At 38.1% G+C, this 24,589-nt stretch overlaps 1 protein-coding gene across 1 annotated transcript in view; it reads left to right on the forward strand.

Moving 5' to 3' along the window:
- Window positions 1-9,104: 9,104 nt before the first annotated feature.
- BOK (BCL2 family apoptosis regulator BOK) overlaps window positions 9,105-24,589 on the forward strand; it is a 28,359-nt gene continuing 12,874 nt past the window's right edge. The window contains exons 1-3 of the mRNA XM_083364577.1: window positions 9,105-9,374; window positions 11,285-11,653; window positions 20,442-20,570. Coding sequence (XP_083220703.1) covers window positions 11,431-11,653; window positions 20,442-20,570 — 352 coding nt within the window. The 5' untranslated portion in view covers window positions 9,105-9,374; window positions 11,285-11,430. The remainder of the gene's footprint in view (window positions 9,375-11,284; window positions 11,654-20,441; window positions 20,571-24,589) is intronic.

A 24,589-nucleotide genomic window follows, 5' to 3' on the forward strand; every position in this document is an offset into this window, starting at 1 on the left:
GCAGCCTAAGACTCATACTTTTGTACTCTTGACATGTGAAGCATTAACCTTAGTCATGTATTTTCTTTTATTGCCATGCGAGGGCAGTAACTGCTCACCAACACTATCCTGAATTGTGTTATGCTCCTGTTTTGTATTTCTCAGTGCTGAGCTGAAATGCTCTTTACCCATCCTTGAATTGACAAAAAAGCATGACATTTGCTGACTTCAGTCCTAATATTGTTGCTTCTGTTTTAAATCACTCCAATTACCTGACTTCCTGTAAGGCGATGTGTGACAAATCTGGATGTCTCAGACTAAAGGGTGAAACCTATAGCACTGCTAAGAATGGCTTAGGTGTATTTCTCTAGCACAGCTGGAGAATGGCTTCAGCTAATACAATGGCTTAAGGATATTTCTCTCATGGGCATAAGTCATCCACCAATCAAATAGTTCTGAACAATAGTACTATAGTGCATGCTTTTTCCAAGATGGGGAGAAACCTTTGGGGCTTAGTGGGCCATTTGAAACATTGAGAACATGTTGGGGACACTCTAGTCAAATGGCTGCTGCAAGAAGGTTTCATCATTCACAAAATGGCTGCTGTGAGCAGTACAATCACCTATGAAGTATTCATTTACCAGAATTACTGCCAGCTACTGCTTCCCTACTCCTTCTGTCCATACATGCCTGGACATGTAGGACCTCTTACAAGGACTATCAAATCTTAGTTGCAATTATCCAGAACATCACTAGAGGGAAGCAAAGGGTTAGCGTTTTCTGTATCATTTTGCTGTCATCTAGTGATTTTCTAGATTTGTGCACTACCACTTATAAACATATTTGGCTGCAGCCAGTCCAGCTTTTGAAAACTCTTTAGGGATCAAAGTCATCACTGGGAAATAGAGATGATACAGGAATCAGGTTAAAAACTCCAGCCCTAGAAAATGTTTAATATGTCTATTTAACACAGCTAATGGAAGTAATTCAATGATATCACTTCAATATGAGCCAGCAGTGTGCTGCAGCTGCCAAAAAAGCCAACACAGTGCTAGGCTGCATTAACAGAGGGATAGAATCAAGATCAAGTGAAGTACTAATACCACTTTACAATGCTTTGGTAAGGCCACACCTGGAATACTGCATCCAGTTTTGGCCACCACGATGTAAAAAAGATGTCGAGACTCTAGAAAGGGTACAGAGAAGAGCAATAAAGATGATTGGGGGACTGGAGGCTAAAGCATATAGGGAACGGTTGCTGGAATTGGGTATGTGTAGTTTAACGAAGAGAAGAGTGAGGGGTGACATGATAGCAGTGTTCCAATATCTCAGGGGCTGCCACAAAGAAGAGGGAGTCAAGCTATTCTCCAAAGCACCTGAAAGCAGGACAAGAAGCAATGGATGGAAACTAGTCAAGGAGAGAAGCAACCTAGAACTAAGGAGAAACTTCCTGACAGTTAGAACAATTAACCAGTGGAACAACCTGCCTCCAGAGGTGGTGAATGCTCCAACACTGGAGGTTTTTTAAAGAAGAGACTGGACAGCCATTTGTCTGAAATGGTATAGGGTTTCCTGCCTGAGCAGGGGGGTTGGACTAGATGACTTCCAAGGTCCCTTCCAACTACTACTTCTTCTTCTTCTTCTTCTTCTTCTTCTTCTTATTATTATTATTATTATTATTATTATTATTATTATTATTATTATTATTATGGCTTTTTTTCTCATAGAATGCTCAGAACGGAGTTCCGGCACCTTTTTTGGATGGAACCTTGTAGGGTAGGCAAGGTGGTTTGTATGACATGTGTGAGTTCCGGCACCTTTTTCTTTTACAAAAAAAGCACTGATGATGATGATGATGATGATGATGATGATGATGATGATTATATGATACTTCAGATAATGTGATATGGGTGGAATGGAACCAAGCTGGGCTTCTTCTCATGATAATGGCCTGTGTTGATAGCTATATTTTTCTGGGGTAGTAATTGCTAGAGATTGTACAATGAGTTGTAGGTACCATGTGTTTTGAAGTCTTCAGATTGCTTATGCAATGAGCAAGCATTTTCCAATCTGTTATCCTCCAGACAGGACAAACAACATTTTATTGATATTAACTTTAATTTCTAGAAACTATAGTCGAGTGTATTTCAAAAGCATCAGCCTAGGAAAGGTTGTAATAAGCTGTGGCATTTACCTATTATTCTAAATGATCTATTTATACATCAGGCAGTTTCAGTCTGAATCCCAAGTGCTCAGATACACACCTGGACAAAAGACCTTTCAAAAGTATTCATATGTGCTTGCTAGCACAAATTATTCAGGTAAGCAAAACAACAACAACAACCAGCCACCAGAATTACCTGATTTCAAGGAGCCAGAATATCCAGTTAGGAAAGCTGCTGCCTCTGCTGCCTCTCCTCTCCCTGAGGCTGCTGCCCAGCAAACCTCTGTTCCTCATTCTTAAAATGATTCTACACATTCAAGGCTCTGTTTATTTCTCTCTGCATAGGAGCTAGCAAAATGGAAAACTCTTTTAAAAGGAAATTGCAATGTATATTTGTCTTATGTGACATAAACATTTGATGTGATTAGCACTTTTAATGTCCTATTTTGTAACCTTTAATTTACATCATGCAATGTAGGTAAGATTAAAACAATTATATATATATATATAGCTAATGCCTAAGCATAAAGAGCAAAACAGTCAGTGCAGAATAGGGCTTGGAGTACTAATTCCAGGGCCTTTCTCCAACACTGAGCAGAATTCTTGCCATGCACCCTTGACACACCAGTAAAAGCATATCAGCATGACATTTGCTGTCCTTGTTGCAACCCCTATCCTTTCTTTATGGCATCTCTTCCTAATCACTGCAATCCTCCAACTTCCTTCAAGATACTAGGAGTCCCCTGCGGATTTTACTCTGCTAGTCATTGCTGACTATAGTGGGTGGTGCTCATCTCCATTTCAAGGCCATTGAGCCAGCACTATACAGAAACATCTCTGCAGTCATATGGCCAGCAGGATGTCATGGAACACCATTACCTTCCCACCAAAGTGGTACCTATTTATCTACTCACATTTGTATGCTTTGGAACTGCTAGGTTGGCAGGAGCTGGGGCAAGGACAAGAACTCACCCTATTGCGTGGCACTTGAACCTGGGCTGCCGGCTTTCCAGCGAACAAGCCCAGCGTCTTAACTGCTGAGCCACCACGCCATCCCTCAAGATAATAGACAGTAGTCTAAAAAAAATTATAAATAATAATAATAATAATAATAATAAAGTTGGAAGGGACCTTGGAGGCCATCTCTTCCAACCCCCTGCTTGCCCTTGCATAGGTTACATTAAGGGGAAATCTTACTTTAACCCTACTACAGTTAAAGATTTCTTAAGCCTGAATCAGAAAAAAGGTGTTGCAAAGATATTTTGGCCCAGTGTTTAGATTCAAGGGGGGGGGGGAAAGGCCCCAGAGTGGGGCAATCTATAGTCCAGCCTGACATTGACCACAAGTAGAAGTCCTTCTTCTTTTGACCCACCCACCAGAATTATTATTTTTAATAATAACTTGGTTTTTAATTCCATAAATACAACAGTTTTATTTTAACTTAAATCAATTGAACAAATACGTTTCTACTTGGGTTACATTTCCAATTCTTTAAAATTAAAATTGTGGATCATTTTTTTCTAATTCAAATATAAGCATACATTTGTAAATGTTTAAGCAATTTCTGTAGCTGCCTATTTCACCATAGCAAGACTAGGCAGATTACAAAAAACTAAAGCCACCACAACAAAATAACACAGTTTAAAGAATATACACAATACGTAGGGGGAAAAGTAATATATAACATGCCTGAGTTCCAAAAGAAAAAAAATGTTCCACCTCAGTCACAAAGACAAAATTAACAATCAGTGGGGCTCGCCCAATCACCTGGTCCAAATACATGTGGGAACATCCAGATCTTTAATGCTTTACAAGAGGCCAAGAGGGTTGGGGCCAATGGGCTCTGTGAGGAGAGGCTGTTTCATTTTTTTTAATTATAATTTTATTAAATATTACAATTCATAAAAACTAATACAAGCTTAAAAGAATAAAGTTAGAATGTGCAGAAAAAACAAAGTAAAATAGAAAAGAAAGAAAAAGAATTTAGTAAAGAAGAAAAGAATAAAAGTATTGTTATAGTACTAACATGAAATGTAAGAAGATATAAGGTATAAAAAAATCACTATCACTGTCGTTTAATTTTTCACCAGGAAAAAGCAGAAATTATAATTTTTCATGCTTTTTACCATTTCATTATTTAATATATCTTTAATATTATTAATACATCAGAGTGCCCATGTATCCTTAAGACATAGTGGGAAAAATTGTTCTGAGAAGCAGGTGATTCATCTGATCTAGTCATATTCCTAGGAATCCTAGAGTCTTTGTAAGTGGTTAAGGATCACAACAACGTGGGTGGCCAATTTTCTTCCAGGCTATAAATTCCTACCAATCTTGTGGGGAATAGTTCAATTCCATTTCACAATAAGATTGGTAACCATACTATGTTCAATAATTATTAGGAATTATCTTTCTCCCAAGACATTTTATAATAGGCAGTTTCTATTGTGGATTTTCCTTCCTGTATAGAATAGTAAGAGTAGAAATTGACAACTGTCTTTGTTAATTTGATATTTAGATTGTTTTAGAAAGCAAGAAGTGAAGTGGTTTGGCTTCTTAACATTTCTGCTCAATGCTTATTGTGTCCTTGATTAAGTATATCCCGCCCTACACTAATCTGCTTTTCAGTTGAACTCCAGAAACGATTCTTTTATTTGTAATTCATATACTGTACTTTCTACTTTGAAATCTAACATTGTAATAACATATAAGTTTTCAGTTTTAAAAACTTATCTTGCATTTTTGTATTGTTCATGAGTGCCACTATTCCTCATGTACCCAAACTTGTAATCCTTGAAAAGTTTTCTGCAGTCCCTCTGACCTATAAGGGTATATTCTTCCTATCTAAAAGTTTCTTTTACTAGGCATGATGCTCCAATTTGCATTAGAATGAAAGAAGTAGAATCCAGGAGGCAAAATTCTCTGCAAGTTTAATAGAGATTCATTGTGTCCCAGGCTTGACAATTGCTACCATAGAAAATATACTATATCATATATCATTTTCAGTTCCAATATTTACAACTATGTTCTTATTGGTAATTATAAATATGTTTTGAAGGACATTTCAGAGACTTAAAACAAAACTGACTAAAATTATTCAACCTCATAATGATAAACACGCTATCTTAAAATAAAATAAATGTAATATGCCCATCCATGCCATGTGTTTGCTTTATTCTAATTATTGGCTCTCTTGAGCTGCTATAAATCAAGTACAGTATTAGTATTAGAAGCCACCATAGAAAATACTGTAGCTATAAACTGTGTGACACTCCACACTGATGGTAGATTTCCAAAATGTAATTGTAATCACGTAAGTAATACAATATATTTATTACATGCTGAAACTATAATGTGAGCATGAGGCATAGATGCATTAAGTAAGAGGAGAGGAGAGTAGGAGGTGATTTAAAAAACAGTTTTGGGTTTTGTAATCAATAACATTGTACTTGCTGATTCAGATGTTGTCATGTATGCTGGCTTTATTTTTTAAATCCAGATTTATATCTGTAAGTCTGAAAGAGCTTGAACCATAAGTCCTTCATTCCAATGCCTTTCATTCAGATTTGTTTTTTTTAAAGAAATAATATTTTTGATAAGAGTCCCCCAAGGAAATATTGACTCTAAAGCAGAGGTCTCCAACCTTTTGCACAACAGGAACCAGTTCTGTGGAGAGAGGTTTTTCCGTGGACCGGAGAGTGCGTGGTTTTGTGTGCTGCCTGCATCTCACATATGGGGTTTTGCTTGTTTGTGCAGACCGGTTGCTGGAATGCCACAGCCCAGTACTGGATCGCAGACCAGGGGTTGGGGACCCCTGCTCTAAAGTATTCCTTCCTGCTTATACTGTCCATGATGAGAGACTGACTGAATATGTGCCATCAAATTGGTGTCACCTCTCAGTGACCACCTAGATTTCACTGAGATTAATCTGTCCTTCAGGTCCTGCAATTGTCACTATAATTGAGTCCATCCACCTTACTGCTGATTATTTTATTTTTTCTTCCAACTTTCCTAGCTTTATAGATTTGTCTAGAGAACTAGGTCTTTGCATAATGTATCCAAATTTGAGCTGGACATTTGTTCCTTGATTGAGAATTTTTGGTTGATGATCCATTTGTTTGTTTTCTTGTCTATCTATGGTATTTTCAGCAGCCTTCTCCAACATTAAAGTTCAAAAGCATCAATATTCTTTCTATGCTGCTTCTTAAAACATTTGCTTCCATAGAGTATCACAAAGAAAATCTGATCTTTGTAGGAATAGACACCTCTGAGGTGTATTTTATAAGTTTACCCAATCTTAATTCTTTATAGTGTGTCCATCTATTCTAGTTTACAATGCTTAATAGGCCTCATAGTAAACAGAGAAAAAAAGGATTGAGAGGAAAGAAAAGAGGCTGTTTTGAAATTATTATTATTATTATTATTATTATTATTATTATTATTATTATTATTATTATTATTATTATTATATTTGTATACCGCCCTTCTCCCGAAGGACTCAGGGCGGTGAACAGGGCACATATAAAAATACAGAATACAAAAATTAAAAGACAATTAAATAGGAGCCCGAGCTAAAACAATAAATAGTAATATAAAAATCCGCAATAAAAACCCCAACACATCCCCCATCAGGCCAGGCCGGCTTGTTCAAATAAATAGGTCTTCAGACCGCGTCGGAAGGAGCGAAGGTCAGGTGCCATCCGGAGCTCAACCGGCAGCTGATTCCATAAGGCCGGGGCGCCCACAGAGAAGGCCCTCCCCCTGGGGGCCACCAGCCGACATTCTCTGACCGGTGGCACCCTGAGGAGGCCCTCTCTGTGGGAACGCACAGGGCAGAGGGAAGTTGACGCCGGCAGCAGGTGATCCCCGAGGTACTCCGGACCCATGCCATGTAGGGCCTTGAAAACCATTACCAAAACCTTGAATCTCACCCGGAAGACAACTGGTAACCAATGCAGCTCGCGGAGCAAATGTGTAACATGGGAGTATCGGGAAACTCCCAAGACAACTCTTGCGGCTGCATTCTGTACCAGCTGGAGCCTCCGAGTGGTCTTCAAGGGAAGCCCCATGTAGAGAGCGTTGCAGTAGTCCAGACGAGAGGTCACGAGCGCATGAGTACACAGGGCATATAATGGTTACAGTTTAAGGATGACATGAGGAAGGCAATGTGAACATCAGCAAGATGGTTCCTAGAAAGTCACACGTTTGTTTAGAATTGACACAGTATGCTGTGGTGAATACAACTATTGTGATTTATGTTTTAGTGCATTATGCAAACCCAACTAGTTAAAAGTTATCCAGGAATCCATACTATGGCTTAGAATAATGTATGAATTTAGTCACACAGAATAAGACTTTATTAGTGGCTGAATTAACTACTGTTTGCAGTTAATCTGTCCAAGGGCATCTGGGAAATAAAACACATGAGCAAACTCAAAACAACCATCCTGTTTTTCTCTATCAGCCCCTAAAGAAAGGAGAATGTGTCTGTCAGTCTATACAACATTTAATGATAAGGAGCTTCTTACCCTATCTGACTAGTCCATGTGGCAGTGGAAGTTAGTAACCGTAAAATGCCATCTTCTCTTGAAGCCTGCTTGCAATGGAAATGCGGCCTTCCTTTGAGATATATTTCAATTGCTATCTTTAATGTAAGCAAATGTGGACCAGGACTCAGTTTATTATTTGAAACATATAGGGACGAACTCTTTTATGCTGAAGCTGTGCAATGCAGGTGTGCATATTTGCCAAATGCTTTTTGGAAAATAGTGAAGTTACATTGGATACAAAAGGGGTGAAAGAAGTGTCAACCATTGCATTACAAATGGATAATGGATAAATGCCAGTTGAATGTTCATGGCATGGGTGTCAAACTTGATCACATCATGCGACATATCGTGATGTTTTTTGCCTTTGCGGAGCTGGGGTAGGTGTGGACTGCGCGTGACACGTCTGACCCATGGGCCTCCAGTTTGTCATCCCTGGTTCATGGCTACTGCACAGCAATTGGTACGTATTCATAATGAATAGAATTATGCTATCTCTAAGTTTTAAAGATTTTACTTTGCTAGGCATAGGCAATGAACACCATTTAAGAGAAGGGTCTTCAAACTTGGCTCTTTTATGACTTGTAGACTTCAACTCCCAGAATTCCTCAGCCAGCGTGCCTGATTTAAGACTTCAGGGGCCAGTTATGTTAGTTGAATACATAAGTGGTTGGTTCACAAACATGCTGAACAAAACAGGAATAGCTGGTTCACACAACAGAGTAAGTGAGACCAAATATTATGGTTTAGTCTAATGTCTGAGCCCCATAACTGAGAAGAGCAGAGAAGCAACTGAGCTAACACTCCAGCTTTGACTGATTGGCTGATGTAATTGATGTAGAAGTGACACAGCCAGATAGGTTTAGATGGCAGATTCAGTATGAATTATGATGGGTCTCATTTCAGTAGGCAGGGGGGAAAAAACCAAACTACTCTTCGGTCCTTTGAGGAATAATAAGATTTTGCTCTAAAACACTGTCTCTTTGGGGCATAGATTCTTTTGAGAGTATGAGACTAATGGCTTCCTTTTCAGAAAAATACAAGTTTTTTAAATAAATAAATAAAATAAATAATAAAATAAATTATGCAAGAATACAAAGGAAACCAATATCCAATATAGTCAGGGTTACAGCCTATATTGGATAAATTCATAGAAGCTAAGCCGAGACCGAAGGAACCACTTTTGGCGTAACTCTTTAAAGGAACCGCGCTCAGTTTGAATGAGGCAGCGCTTGAACACCCGAGGGCCAGCCGGTAATTTTACGCACAAAACAGCCTTCAATCCTCCTCGGCCCAGCTTCCTGGGGCCTCCTTAAGAGAAAGGAGAAAAGGGCGGGCGAATTCTTTCACGCTCCTCCTCCTCCTGGCTCATTCACTTGCCTTACAAGGCTATATAGCAAGAAGGTCTTTATCCACGGAGGGAATCGAGCGAGCGCTGGGATCTCTAAAGCTTCGTGAAGGCAGAAGGAACAACGGCAGGAAGTTTTTTTGGGGAAGCATCAGGGCTTTCTGCGGAATTTCAACAACCAAGAATTCTTGGGATCTCTGCCCAGCCCGGTCCCAGTGGGAGAATCAAGGAACTCTCCTCGACTAAAGCGGAACACGCAAGGAACCTTCTGCGCTGCAGATCATCACTGAGGAGTGGAAATTGACTCAAGGTTGACTCAGCCTTCCATCCTTCCGAGGTAGGTAAAATGAGGACCCAGATTGTTGGGGGCAATTAAGCTGACTTTGTAATAATGCCGCTTGGGAGGTGTGTGAAAGCCCTAATAAGCAGGCATATACATAGAATGAAGGCTACTGCTAAGTTTGTAAGCCGCCCTGAGTCTTCGGAGAAGGGCGGGATATAAATGGAATTTTTTAAAAAAAAATGCCTTGGAGAGGTACATCGCTGGGAAATGTTACGGGTGGACGTTGCTGTTGCCTTTTTATTGATTTGGAACAGATTGAGGAAGACTAACTGCCCTGTCAGAAGCTTTGTTTATAAACATAGTGGCACACTTAACTATGGTTTTATCAGTTAATTTGATTTTATAGGTTCGCATGGCACAGTGGATGGTAGATAGTTTCTCATGGTTCTGGGTTTGCAGAAGAGACTAGGCTAAAATATGGTTGGCTCATTTGTGTTGCTGTGTGATTTGTGAGTACAGCTAGAGTGTCTGATCCCTAAGTAGGTTTCTAACTCCTGTGTCATGTTCCAGGGGGAAAGTTATGTATTTTGGCTACATGCAGTCCCTATAGAAATAGGTATAGGGTGGCACTGGATGCTGTTATGCTTTAACTCTCACTTTAGTGGTACATGTGTTTGACGACATTCCTTGAATATTCAGGGTTGTACTCTTTACCTCAATATTGATTAAATATTATTTTATCAGTAATGGATTGGCTGGAAAGGTTTTCTGTGTCCTGTGAGAAACTTTTAAAGTAATTCTTGGTTCCTGCGTTAAATATTCAAGTCACACCATTAAAAAGATTACCTTCTGACTAAGAGGAGTATTTGAGTATGTTAAAACATAAAGTCAGTAGAAATGAAATTCAAGGAAAGGTGTATCCTTACAGAACTGAGAAATAATGTTGTATAGCCATGTCAATTTATTTTAGATGGAGATAAAAAAATTAAACAAAATTTTGTGGTTTTTGGCTTCTAAAAGATGACATTGATATGTCATCTTTGGTGAAGAAACTGTCACTATTCCTTTTTTTTTTGGCTTGGGCAAGTGATATAATATGGCATGCCTATCTCTTTTGGTGTTTGCCTGTCTGTATGTTGTCCTGCTTTACAGAAAACGAAATGCTTTCAAATGTTATTTCAAGATTCCATTAATTTCTTTTTATAACTGCTGATTTTTAAGAATGTGTGTGAGGCTGTTTCCAGACTCATATGCCCTGTTCTATCATTAAAAAGGTACTCTGCAGCTTTTCTGTCTTAATGGATTTTTTTCTGGTTTTTCTTTAAGCAAAAGGCAATTGATATGGAAAAACATAGAATGGTGACAAAACAAATATATCATTTTCTGGATCTCCTGTAAAAATTCCATCTTAGTTCACATGGTGTAATAAGATGGAGGTTTGTTGTCACTGTGAGTTGGGGGGTGGGAGCACGAAGGGAGGCTCAGCTAATCTCAATGTATACATGGTTGTACTTTGACAATAAAGGTTCATTCATTCATCTTGAAGACAAAGGATAAAAGTTTGTCTGGAAACACCCTTCAGAAAATTAAGTTTATAAAAATGTGTGTTTGCATCTTCCATTGTTTTTGCATATGATTGTGTATTCAAAAGAGTTTACCTCCATATTTTCAAATGCTGATAAAATTGCAACCATGAGCACATTTATCTATATGTAGGCTCCCCGGGAAAACAATTTGATTCAGTTTTCCTTGATTGGGTTCCTTACTAATGCTGGTTTGGATTTCTGGGAGTTATAATGCTAATATAGCTGGAAGGCATCAAGTTAGAGAAAGCTACTTTGAACAACCAGGCATCAGATAATGCTGCACATTGATTTCAGCATAAACTAACCTTTATCAGGAAGCCAACATGAAGAGCTATTGATTACGGTTGGATAATTTCTTCTTGTTCATTTGTCAATCAGGGATCTCCAACCAACATCTTTACTGAAAATTGCAGCGAAGCAGTATCCCGCGAACACATTCTCTAGGTATAGATTCCTCTCCAGGTGACCCAACAATGAAATCCTGAAGAAGACTCTGCCCAGCATGTTTGAAGATCAGTGATAGGATGGAAGTGCTCCGTCGTTCTTCTGTCTTTGCTGCAGAGGTGATGGAAGTGTTTGACCGGACTCCCACTGACAAGGAGCTTGTATCTCAAGCCAAAGTGCTTTGCAGGGACTACATTCACTCTAGACTCATTCGGGCTGGAATTGGCTGGAATAAGCCTGAGCACAGCTCACCTGTTCCAGTGGGCAAGTTAGCAGAAGTGTCCAGCATACTTTTAAGGTTGGGTAAGTGCAAAAATGGACGAAAGCTATGCCTGGCTAGATAATTTAGAATGGCATTGGGCTTGTGGTACTTCTGCTCTTTTCTCCAAAAGTTACCTGTAGTCTTGTTCAGGGCTTTTTTTCTCATAGAACGCTCAGAACGGAGTTCTGGCACCTTTTTTGGATGGAACCTTGTAGAGTAGGCAAGGCGGGTTGTATGACGTGTGAGTTCCGGCACCTTTTTCTTTTACAAAAAAAGCACTGGTCTTATTCATCCCTTACGTCGAGATCATCTAACAATTTTTTGCCTCTCTCTCACTCTCTACCCCTGTGACACAAAGGCTCTCTCTTCTTCTTACAGTCCAAAATGGCAAAATCTATCCCACCCTCCCCTGCATTTAGTGAAAAGAGAGGCAAATGTACATGATTTGTTAATAAAGACATTTGCCCGTATTTTTTGGCACCCTTCCTATTTTCTCACCATGGAAAACATGTCTCTCTGATCTGTAATGCTAGTTGGCCAAGAGCTGCATTTCTCAGTCCTTTACCCATCATGTATATATGCTAATATTTGAAGAAGTACTTAAAAACAGGCTTTTCTTCAGTTATGGAAGAGGGAGAAAAGAAGGACGAGGCAACATATTTTTTTTATTCTTGGCATGAATGTCTGCTTGAGGAACAAAGGTGTAACATAATATATAAATAAAGCGAGCTTTTGTCATGCTTCAAAAAATATTTAACTAAAGGCAACATCCAGGCTATGAATGTGTGTGTGTGTGTGTATGTATGTATGTATATAATTATAATCAAATATTCTAATATCTTGTATTCCTAAATGAGGTATCCCACCATTCAGGTCCTTTAAAATAATTTTTTATTGGGTTCAAGGGATGTCTAAAACAAAATACTTCCGGGCTGGAATCCTCATGAATATGCCTAATCACTATCTGTGCATGCAGAGGTTTGTCATGTAAGATAGAGCTGCAACCTTATTTATTTTTAATACTGCAATTTATAGGCTGCTTGGATCTGAAAAGGCTCTTATGAGCTCAACTAAGGTGCAAAATAGCCTACCTACATTGTCTTGAGAGAGATATTGAGTAGAAATACACATTTCGATATCATTGCCATATCAGAGGTATCCCTTCAGCACCTAGGTTTTCTGAAGTTCTCTGTAATAGATCGGACTTGCATCTGTTCTTGCCAAGAGCAAACTAGCTTCCAGTTCTCCTTGAACCAAGCTGTGCTAAGCATCATATGTGCTGATGGTAGTTACAATGGACACGTCTCACTACAGCATACAGGCTATCTGCTTTCATTTGGTCTGAGTTTGTGAATCCATTTTGTTGAAGTGCAGCAGCCTTCCTACGCCTTTGGTTTTTTACAATTTATTGAAAACAAAGGTATAGTCTGTTCCTCATGCTCTCAGACTGGCTTGGTCTGTGCCAGGACTAGCCCTGGATTAGCCAGGAGTAAGAGATGCCTTCTAGGGTTTCAGGTATCATGCAAGAGCAATAAGGTATTTTCCCAATTGTTCTTATGGATGAAGAGGGAGGTGTATGTGCTGGATTTTATGCATTCATTTCCAAAAGAGCTTTGATAACCCTTCTTTATTCCCAGACTAAGAGGATTGTGCATGTTAGAGTTCATAACAAGACATCAATTTGGTTAGAGGTGTTTTAGGCTATATTTCTTGAGCTGAATTTGAAATTTGCTGCTTTTGTGGACACCTATTAGCCAATACCTAGAAAGGCCATTTTACTTTCTTGTACAAAGGTTGAAGGGGAACAGAAACTATTTCTGGTGTCATTCTTGTTTGTCCAGGTTTTTCCCCCTGTGATATTAAACTTCAACAGTGCTAATGATGTACACAAGGAAGCCAAATAGCCTTTCTCAGCATGTTTATTTATTTGATTATTATCCTACCTCACACTAATGACCTATATTAGTTACAATATCCCCCCAAAAAGTGACCATAGGATTAAAGCAATTTATAATCCAAATTGCAAAAACCAAATGAGAGAGAAAAATAATAAGTACTGGTGGTACTACTAAGAGATTTTTTCCCTTTTTATATTATTTTTCATAAAACAAGTAGTACATTATATTATTTGGATACAGTGGTATTTATACAATTTTGATTGGAAATTAAGATCACGCTGATGGTTAGATAACTTTAACTTTTAAAGATAAAGAAAAAAATTAACTCTAATTTCTAAATGTTATAACATTGCTTAAATTTTACATTTAAAGCTGAATTTGCAATCAATATGTGCAAAGTACATTAAATTATTTCATATACATGATTTCATGAATTGGTCCAATCTTTTGTGAAGCTGGCCAAGGTGGTAGCTACCACTGTATTCTTTGATACCAAATTCCTAAATTTAATTAATTAAATTAAGCCCTCGGTTTGGAACATCAGTTTTAAGAGTTAAACATGCAATAACATCTTTGTACAGTTGTTATCCTCCACTACTTTTAAACTATCCTCCAGGATGAGAGTTATATCATAAAGGGTCAAAGAGCTTGATATGTCATTTTTAGTCCATCCTAGTGCTAGTAGCAGTTTAAATTTTTTCTACAATATCCTTTCCGGCAGAATTTGTGTTTTGGGGAAAGGGGTGAATTAGTTTTATTTCCTTCTTGCTGTTGTTCTTTCCATCTATTTTCTTAGTATAACTGTCCTGTTATTTTTCTTGGATTTTGCACCCCTTCATTTAATTGCTGCACAGAAATATTGAGCTTGATTATGTTGGTGTTAAATATTTAAACAAGAGAAATGTTGATACAACACTTGAAAGTATCTACTTGATAATCATCTTGACTATTAAATCCAGTTAAAACTGGAATGAAACATACAATAGATTGAGTTAGGATTAGCATTAAATGAAATCAAATTCACACCAAAATACATATATTACCAAACCCCCTGTTCAGTAAGTCAGACCTGCTCTAGTTTAATGCTGTTTCTCAAACTTGGCAATGTTAAGGTGAGTGGATTTCAACTCTCAGAATTCCAATTCTTCTGAAAATTGAAGTCCAACCATCTTAAAGTTGCCAAGATTGAGAAACACTACTTTAATGAAAATAGCTGAGAATTGCATGGTGGGCAAAAAAGTATGATGATAATTGCTTTTTTTCCTGTTACAATTACCTCAATAGACTTGGTGCTAACTTAATATTTTTAAATTATTTTTAGGCAGTTATTTAGAAGCATTTCAGTACTAAAACTTTGGCAGATACTGTAAATAATGTAGATGACAGTAGGCCAAAACTTTTCTTCTGAGTGAACTTGTAATAAAAAGTTGTACTTGGATGACATATTTATAGTTACATTAAACTTAGTTAATAGAGAAAATATATAAGATTTTGGGGTCATCTAGTTTGTGATTCAACACTTCATGCAAATCCAGTCATCAAAATGTTCCAGCACAGATTTCAGGAAGAAAAGCTCAATTTATCTTGAGTGAAAATCTCAGTGCCTGCTAGATATTTTTTCAGCCTACACTCCCCGCTCTTATAGCCATTACTACTTCCCAGATCAGATAATCACCACAATTACTTTTTTTTTAAAAAAAACTAAAAATCCAGAAATACTGTAACTTTCCTTATAAAGGCATTGATCAAGTTCTCTCATTGATTCAGTTTCCCTTTCTTGAGATTGATAATCAAACAGTATTCTTAATAATGATTATACTTAATATTCCAGATTTGGTTGCAGGCAGCTTTGCTAAAGAGTTACGGTCGTTTTCTTTGCTTTCCTTCTTCCCTAACATGGAGTTTGCCTTCAGCTCGTCTTTTTCTAAATTTGTTGATGAATGTATGATATTGGGTCCCCGTTATGGTCCAAGTAGGCAATCGGTGTGCCTGCTGAGATATATTCTTCGGCACTTATCAAATTCCCTGTCCTCCCTGTTTTTTGATTTTATTAAAATAATGCATTGGAACCTGGCATGCTGCAAAGCAAAATGTAGCTTCCGGTATAATCTGCATTTCCAAAAATGCCCATAAGTCGTAAATAAATCCTAGAGGTATTCTTACAAATTTAATTAAGAGGCGACTGCAGCATAATGCTGTTTTTTTTTAAAAAAAATTGTTTGTTTTTTCTGTGTGGAACTTCCACACCTGATTGTCACGGCAGATGTCAGAAATCATTTTGGAAGAGTTACAAGACAGTCTCCGTATTCCAAATGTGCTCAAACAGCCTAGGAAAGCCTGATTTCAGATTCTCTTAGTCACCAGCTGTCAAGTCAGACTCCATCAGTGTATGAGTGAATTTGAGGGTGGGGGTAGGGAGTATGCAATCCTTGTAGACTTGTACTGCAGAGCGCTTGCTGTTTTATTCCCACACCTTGGAGATTAGCTTTTTGGAGCTCTCTGCGTTGTCTTTTTGTACTTTTTTACATTCTAAAATTATGTGTGAAAGGACCACCAGCGGGAGATTGATGCTAAGATATATTCACATTCATGGAAAAGTGAGTGATGCAGATACGTAAATATTTTAAAGCTTCGGGTAGTGACATAGGCAGTCTGCCACAATTAGAAGGCCTCCCGAGCAAAATAATCAACTTATATGACAGCAAATAGCTTTCCCTAGGAGTTTCAGTTATAGCTCATCCAAATGTGGTTTTATTTTTCTCAGAAGCTGCCATCCTTGATTTCCTGCCTTTTTTTTTTTTTTTTGCTTTATTACATGAAGGAGTTTTACACACTCTGGGCAGAAAGTTCTTATTCTCAGAAAAAGCTAAATTCCTTATCAGGCCGTGCATGTATATGCCATGTTTCCTTTTTCTCTTTTTTATCAGATTACATGGAACAATTTAGCCCTTCAGAGGGTCAAATGTTACAGGTTTCTGCCAAATATTTCATAAATCGGCTTAAATGAGATTTCCAAACTATTGTGTAAGTAACACATAAAACAAAAGAGAGGAATGGAGGGAGAAATGGCTTTCATGTAGAGAGCTATTTATTTTATTACTTTAAAAAAACCATTTAAGCCATTCTTAAAATATAAAACTCCCAGGATGCTACTCACTATATAAGATGAATAAAATATAATACCAATAGATTTTCAAAAAAAGAAAGTATAAGACTTTTCAACCAGCAATTTAATTTTTCCAGTAAGTATACCATTTTTCTGTTTAAGTGAGAAGTTGAAGCAGCTGGCAACAGTTAAAATATAGAAGATTAAAACCTAGAAGAACTAATGCTAAAATTAATTAATAATGAATTATCATGAAAAAAAATCATTTTGGTTTCTCTGCAAAAGCTAGTGATGACCAAGCACAATTCCTGAAGCAGTACATTCCAGAAGTAGTTAACATTTAATAATTCCTGGGGTGTAGTTATCCAAAAGACCCTTTTAATTTCTATATTAAAAGTTATACAGTTTTGCATTCTTGAGTTGTAGTGATAAATCTCTTTACACTTGTATGTAACAAGACTTGTTTTTTATAATTGTCCTTGCTTCAAGATAATACCTCTGCCTTTCCCCAATTATAATTATGAAGTCTGCAGGGGTTGAGCTTGATTATTGGTGACTACATAGCCATGTTGATATTATATTTTTGGCAGCATGCAGAATCGTTTGCCATTGCTTTCTTCCAAATTCCATATAGAAGACAAGATTTTAATATTAACCAAAAATGCCTGTCAGAGAGAAGGAGTTCAGACTGATTTGATGCTGAAAATATAGATAAATCTTCCTATTAATGAATGATGCACTGGCACATATGAAAGAAGAAATAAATGCATATTTACCATGTTCAGAACTGGCTAGTAGCTAGTTCAAACTGGTGGTGAAGATGTAGGATCCAAGACAGAGAAATGAGTGGATAGAAAATAGCAACAGTTATCAATGTTTGTACAATGGGAACACAATAGGTTCTCATCCAGCAAATCTAACTGCTGGTCCATCTAAGTGTATTTTTTATACACTGATTAGTGGTGGCTCTTGAGGGTTGTAAATTAGATTATTTTCTCGTACTACAGTAGTAGCTGTCTGCACCTGAGCTTCTGACCTTTCACCTACAAAACAAGAGCACTATGCCTACTGAGATTGTACTTGCAAAATGTCTGGAGAAGTTTATGGAATTGATGGAGCTGGAGATTTGTCCCCAGAGATTCTCCTTTTGCAAAGATAACAAACATCCCTGGCTACTTCCAACCTCTGTGCTCACTCCAATTTAAAAAAAAATATTTGATGATGTTGAGAAAGTTGATGTTGGATATGGCCTTTTCTGAGTGAGATAATCTTTCTCCTATGCTTCTGTGGGAAGGGTATATTGAGGATCAAGGAGAGGCTGCCAAGCTAGGGAGGAGTCTGAGAAATAAGTAAGGTTCCTGATTTTAGCACCTCATGTCTGCCCTAGTGTGAAATAGCTGGTGACACATTAGTCTGCTTGATGAATGTTTCACAGCTTCAGGCAAGCCATAAACTTTTATCATGTTCCAACCATGGAAATCATTTTTTTTTGCTTGAGATGAGGTTGACAGATTGCTTTAATGGGATACACCCGTTTTTCAACAATGAAAAGTTAATCCTCATTTTGCCTGGGGTCCTATGTGGAAGATTATCACATCTTTTAGCCATACCTGAAGCAAAGCAATACCACATTTCTAAAGATATTGGGGGCAAGTTTGAACAAAATATTATTTTAAACATTTGAATCCAGAGTAGCTTTAAAGATGATTAAAAACAAAAACATAAGCAAGAAAATCTGGTGAATCGTAACCACACAACTGAATAGTAAAAAATATACCAGACTAGCATAATATAAAGCTGATGTACCTTCCCCCCATCCGGTTGCTCTTAATCCTTTTTTTAGAATAGCATCTAGTGAATCACATGAAATCAGGATTAAGACATAGATTATATTGTCTTTTCCTATCCATGCTAACATAAGTGCAGAAGGGCACTTTGCCATTTTTCCAATAGAGGAAAGAAATCATGCCTTTTGAATTGAAAGTAGCAGCCTCAAGAAATAGCATGTTTGCCTCTTTCAGCTTGATAATCCTTTTGTTGTGTTGGGAGTATAAACATCAGAGTTCCCAGCACAGAGGCCAGTTGTAGGAAGGACTGCCCTGATCTTTTAGAAAATTGTCAACAGCCCTTTTTTGTTACTTCTTTTTTATTTATTAGTTTATAATATAAAATACAAAACTACAAAAGAAAACAGTAGGAAAAAAGGAAGGGAGAAGGGAAGGGAAAAGTGTAAGGCAAAGAGAAAAAAAAAAGAAAAGTTGTTACTTCTCACAAGAACACGCGCACACACACAGTATGAAGGTCAAAATACATGACTCGGTTTCACTTCTTGTGGATGTTTGTAGTCGCATGTCTACTTTTAGATGTAAATACCACATTAGGGCAACACCTCTTTAGGTCAAGTCAAAGTTGCAAAACAATTCTCTGAAGGATCAGAGGAAGGAAGACATAAGCAGTGATTGACTTTCAAGTCCTTGATCTGAATTGTTTTGTAGAAATATTTTTAAAGCTATTTTTTTTAGCTTATTTACAAAATGTTTGCATTAGAGGAATATGCATTGAATGTATATCTTATGAACAAATATATGAATATGCAGTTTCAAAAGAAGAAATAGCCTGAATACCATCCTTCATAAATATCTGATAATATCACTGTTTCCTAGTTCAATGTACTTTTTAGTATGTTAAACAAATCTTGATAAGAGAAATAAGCAGTTCTTCAAACTGTATCCATTGGTATGGATGGAGGAAACAGATGGTATCTGACTCCATAATGGGGAGTAGATGCTTATGAAGCGCAGGCTAAGGAGGTCAGCCCAGAGTAGGAAACAAAGGCACTCACTGCCAAAAAGCATTATACAATTGATTGTACTGAGAATATTTTAATTCTATTTTAATTTGGGTACTAATGTTAGGTAGCTGTTGATTAATTTGTACCTTTTCTAGGTTGGCTACAGGTCCACCATACCATATCTCAACTCATGATAAAAGTCAAATCATGAAAATGACCCCCAGATATCTGAGCTGTGCTCATTTCGAGATGATGTATTGCCTTTCTAAAAGCACAGATAACTGGTCTCCTGTTTTTTTCCCCTTTATCCTTTGATATTCTCATTGACTTTATTCTCAGGGCTACTCAAGGAAATCCATCTGTCAAGGGAAACCCATCAGGTAATAAGGAGAGGTGTGGTCTTTCTACTAATGGCACACAATCTGTGGCACATTATCCTTCCTAGTTCGCACTGGGAATGATCCTGTCTCTGCTGAAAATTAGACACTCCCACTAATGATATTACCTATTTGGAGATATATATACGGTTCTAAAATGGGCAGCAAAGCAAATCTTTTAAATAAATACATACCTACTGTTCACTGAGATCTTAACTATAACTATGTATGTATGTATGTATGTATGTATGTGTGTGTGTATGTATTTAAGATCTCAATGAACAGTAGGTATGTATTTATTTAAAAGATTTGCTTTGCTGCCCATTTTAGAACCGTAACTCTGGGTGGCTCACAACAATTATATAAAACCAATATCATACAAAAAGCAACACAAACAGAAACAAAGAAATCTGGTGCCACAACAAATTCCGTTCGATGCTGCCAATAGTGGTGTATTCCTTCTTTGCCTTCACCCAGTCCCAACATTTTAGCTATTCTGTAAGAACATGTTAATAGCTTTATGATTTCATCCTATAATTTTATTGATTTTTGTGAATTTGCATGCAGTTTGAATGTCTTAACTGAAAGTAGGATCCAGATATTTGAATAAATATGTTTTTCATGTGTATAAAATGCTTTTTATATTTCTTTTTTTAGGGGATGAACTGGAGTATATCAGGCCCAATCTTTATCGAAACATAGCACGGCAGCTAAACATATCTCTACATTCAGAAACTGTGGTGACGGATGCATTCTTGGCTGTGGCCACTCAAATCTTTTCTTCAGGTGAAGTATTAAAATGCCAATGTATGGGCAGAGGAAAGAGAAATTAGAGAAAGCAGTGTGTGTGGGGCATAGCAGTTGTTGGTCAGTGGAGTGAGTGGAGGCCACTTGGCAAAGAATACCACTGGCATAAGCAACGACGTGGCACTAAAGATATAATGTAAGCCAAATGCACATTTTTCTTGGGTAAAGAAATATTTTGACCTCTCCCTGTTTTCTCTCTTCCAGAAAGGGAGTCTTTTTAATGTCAAGTGATTATTTTTATACGTTCCTGGCAACAGCTATGTTTGCTACAGACAGTTCTGTTTTTCTCCTCTCTTTGGTTTGTGAGATTGTACAGTATATGCTCCTGGGTAAAAGTCTACATGGAAAATCAAGGAGTATCATTATTTGAGCTTCTTGTCTTTATTCCAGAGACTCATGTTTTTGCCCTTCCCCTTGTCTAATATATATCGCAACACTGTGAAATAGGCTAAGTTTTGTGTCACTTTTGTGTCCCATTTCAGATCTGATTTATAGCATTACATTGGGTGTTCATAACATTGGGATTTCCCTAACTCTGCACAGGTTTATTTGAAATCAGAACAATGCTAGTCTTGAAATGATAACGTAGCCCTGCAAGGCAGTTTATATTTCTCACTGGAATGGAGTGGATATATTCAGCCTCCAGTTCCTGGGCAAGCTGTTCCTTGCCATAAAAAATTTGGTATTGACTTCCTGAAGACTGTCTGCAGTGGTAAGAGTTTATCTCCTCACACACAAATTAGTGGTTGCAAAATGGCTGATAAGTTGTTCTTTCATGTTCAGAGCTGTTTCAGAGATTAGCAGAAGGAAATGCTTTTTCACAAGCACAGGGTTACTGTGAAATTTATTCTCAGTGTTATGATAGCCATTTGGTTGGTTAGAATAAGACGACATTTTCATGGAGAATCAGACTTATCAGTGATTCTTGTTTACTACCTGCTGAATTATAGGCAGCACAGCTTAAATTCTTGTTGCTGAAAGCAACAGTGGAAGGGACAATCACTCTTCAGTCTAGGTTGGGAACTTATCAATACTTCCAGATGGCCAATCTGTGCCAGACAGAACCATGGTAGATGTGCATATGACTTTCTCTAGCAGGATGGTTATTATTTCCATGCATTTTTCAGTGCAGCAGAGGGAAGTCATTGTACTTATGCTAAGTTTAAAAAGTACATTCGACCTTCTCTTACATTGTTTCCATCATACATACATGGGAAGCGGTAGAGATTCTATTTCATTCTTTCACTTTTCTGCATGTCATATAGGGGAGAATAGTGATTGATTCAAGATGATCCCTGTGTATTCTCAGCATTTTGAGGATAACAGAAGTGAAAAATATCATTGATTAGTTTCAAATTTCTTTATGAGAAGTAAAAATGGTATGGTATGGAAGTAGCCATAAAGGTTTTATCTACATAACATACTTAGCAGGGCTCTGTCTTCATCATGGTTAAGGTACTGATGTATCAAACATTAGACAAACTGAAGGTTCCCTTGGTTTGCTACACCCTGTTGTGATTCAGGGTCAGCCTGTGGGTTCGGCAGTTGGGTCGGACGACTCAGAGGAGGAGGGGGGTGTTGAAGACCTTGCTGAGGGGGTTGAAGATCTTGCTGATGATAGCCCTCAGGCAGGCCCCTCCCACTTAGTCACCATGGAGACCCAGCTGTGTGAGCCTGACAGTGTGGATGAAGATGACCCACAGCTGGCCCTGTTCAAGGACGCCCGACGCAGGAGGCAGTCAATTAGGAGTAAACAGAGGAAGGCAATGGGGCTTCTCGGAAGGAGGCAGAGAGAAGCCACGCCCTGAACTCTTTATAAGGGGAATGTGTGGGGAGGGCTGGTTTGCTGAAAGCAACCGCTCGGATAGTGTTTCAAAGCTCCTGTATCTTGGTTCGTGTCTTGTTTGTTTTTGTAGTAATAAATTTGGCAGACGTATTCCAGCCTCTTGCCATTTGTAAAGGGGTTGCCTTTTCTGCAGGGCTGGTACAGAACACACCCACTCCTTTTGGACCTCATAATTTGTGATGATTATCACTTTCTACTTTCAGTTTTTTGTAAATAACAAAAACCCGTAGGTATCTGACCCAGAATGAAGTAATTACATATGGGGTTCAGGAAAGCTAGTATTACACCAATCCCCTTATTTTCAAAATATTAATGCTTATATAGCCATAGGGCTTTCACTACTTTGTACCTAACTATAGTACAAACATGCTGGCATTTTTTCCTGTGTCTCTATCATGTAATTGTCATTTCATCCCTAAGACATGAATGAGTTGGATATCATAGCTGCTTCTTCTTAATAGTTATCCATTGTGATTAATGTAATCTATTTAACCACGAAGTTAAGACCACAAAGTTTCTATGCTAGAACAAGATAGTACAACAAAGTACCATGTGGCTTAGCAGTGATAGTTCAGCATGGCCCATGAGTCTGATGAATTTGAAACTGGCTTTCCCCGATCCCAGTGAAAAACCAAGCAACTTGACCATATTGATTTAGCACTGATGAACCTTTCTATACAAATGTACTTCAGGCTTTCTTCAATCTTTTAATACATATGCAATTTTAAAATTTATCAAAATGTATGTTTATAAAGCATATGTCAACACTGCTAACATCAGATGTTTTTGCATTGACAGCAGATGGAAATATAGCCATTTTTTACCCTTTTTTTTACCCTTTTGGTTTTAGAGTCAGATGATGCTGGGAGGGGGGGGGAATGTGAATGAGAGTCCAGCTAGACATAACAATGCTACAACTTAGTGTGAGAATCAAGGTTATTGAACTCAGAGCTCATAAAGAATTGGCGGGCTGGAGAGCTGGAGAGGAAGCCTATGCTTCAAGCTAATTGGGGAATGTGATTTACGACTGTTAATTGGAGGAGGGAATTGTGCTTTGATACTATGTGCCCAGGGGAGGGGGATTCAGTTTTTGGCTTTGATTATGTAAGTGCCGATATTATGCTACTCGAATAAAAGATCCTTTAAGGCAGACATGTCAAACACAAGGCCCGGGGGCCGGATCCGGCCCGCGAAGTGGTTTCATGTGGCCCGCAAAGCCATCCTGGAAAAAGTGAGGGAACGGCCCCCACTGCCTTGGCCCTGGCCCAGAGACCCTCCTCCTGCCAGAGACCCTCAGATCTGTCCCACTTCTGCTCAGGCCCCCATAGGCACCCTTGATGCAAATGATGTAGAGCTGGCCATGCCCACCCAGTAGGCCATACGCACTCTAGCCACGCCCACCCAGTAGGCCACACCCACCCTGGCCATACCCACCCGGCCCCCTAAGGGCAACCGCAATGCTGATGCGGCCCTCAATGAAATTGAGTTTGACACCCCTGCTTTAAGGTAAACAATGCCTTGAAGTTCTTTGAAGAGTTTCATCTGTCGGAACCATGACAACATAGTTGCTTTGTTTAGATAGGCCATTTTTTTAAAGAAACCAAAGAATATGTTTTAAAAATAATATATACTTTTTTTCAGTGCCTCTTTGAAAACAGGGATCATTTTTTAAAATCTCCTTTGTCAGAAGGGATACATTGCATAAGACACAATATCAAGAAAGTGGGAGGTTATGGTTGCTCAGGGAAGGAGGCGTTTGGTATTTCTGGAGGAAAAAAAGGTTAAAGCTGAAACCCTGTATATGCTTACTGGATTTAGCTTTGTTGAATGGAATATGTGTGATTTATTCCGTTTCTCTAGAATTATGTGACAATATAACAAAGCACCGGCTTTGTTAAGAAATGAAAAACTTAGGTATCAGTGGAGAACCAAAATGTCTCATACTTTCCAAACAGTGCACTTAGTATGGTAATTTCCCAGGTACTGTGTATTTTCCTTTTATATTCAGTAGAAAGTGAGGTGGGTAGGTCTGCCTTTGGATTTTTGTCACTTGTGCTCACATCCACATGCAATGCATATGTAAGTGAGGCCATCACTTTCTCTCACGCAGAAAAGCACATACGGAAGCACATTTAGTTCTTTCACTGCAGTA

The sequence above is a fragment of the Vipera ursinii genome, assembly GCF_947247035.1.
Source record: "Vipera ursinii genome assembly, chromosome: 5".
NCBI classification, from domain to species: domain Eukaryota; kingdom Metazoa; phylum Chordata; class Lepidosauria; order Squamata; family Viperidae; genus Vipera; species Vipera ursinii.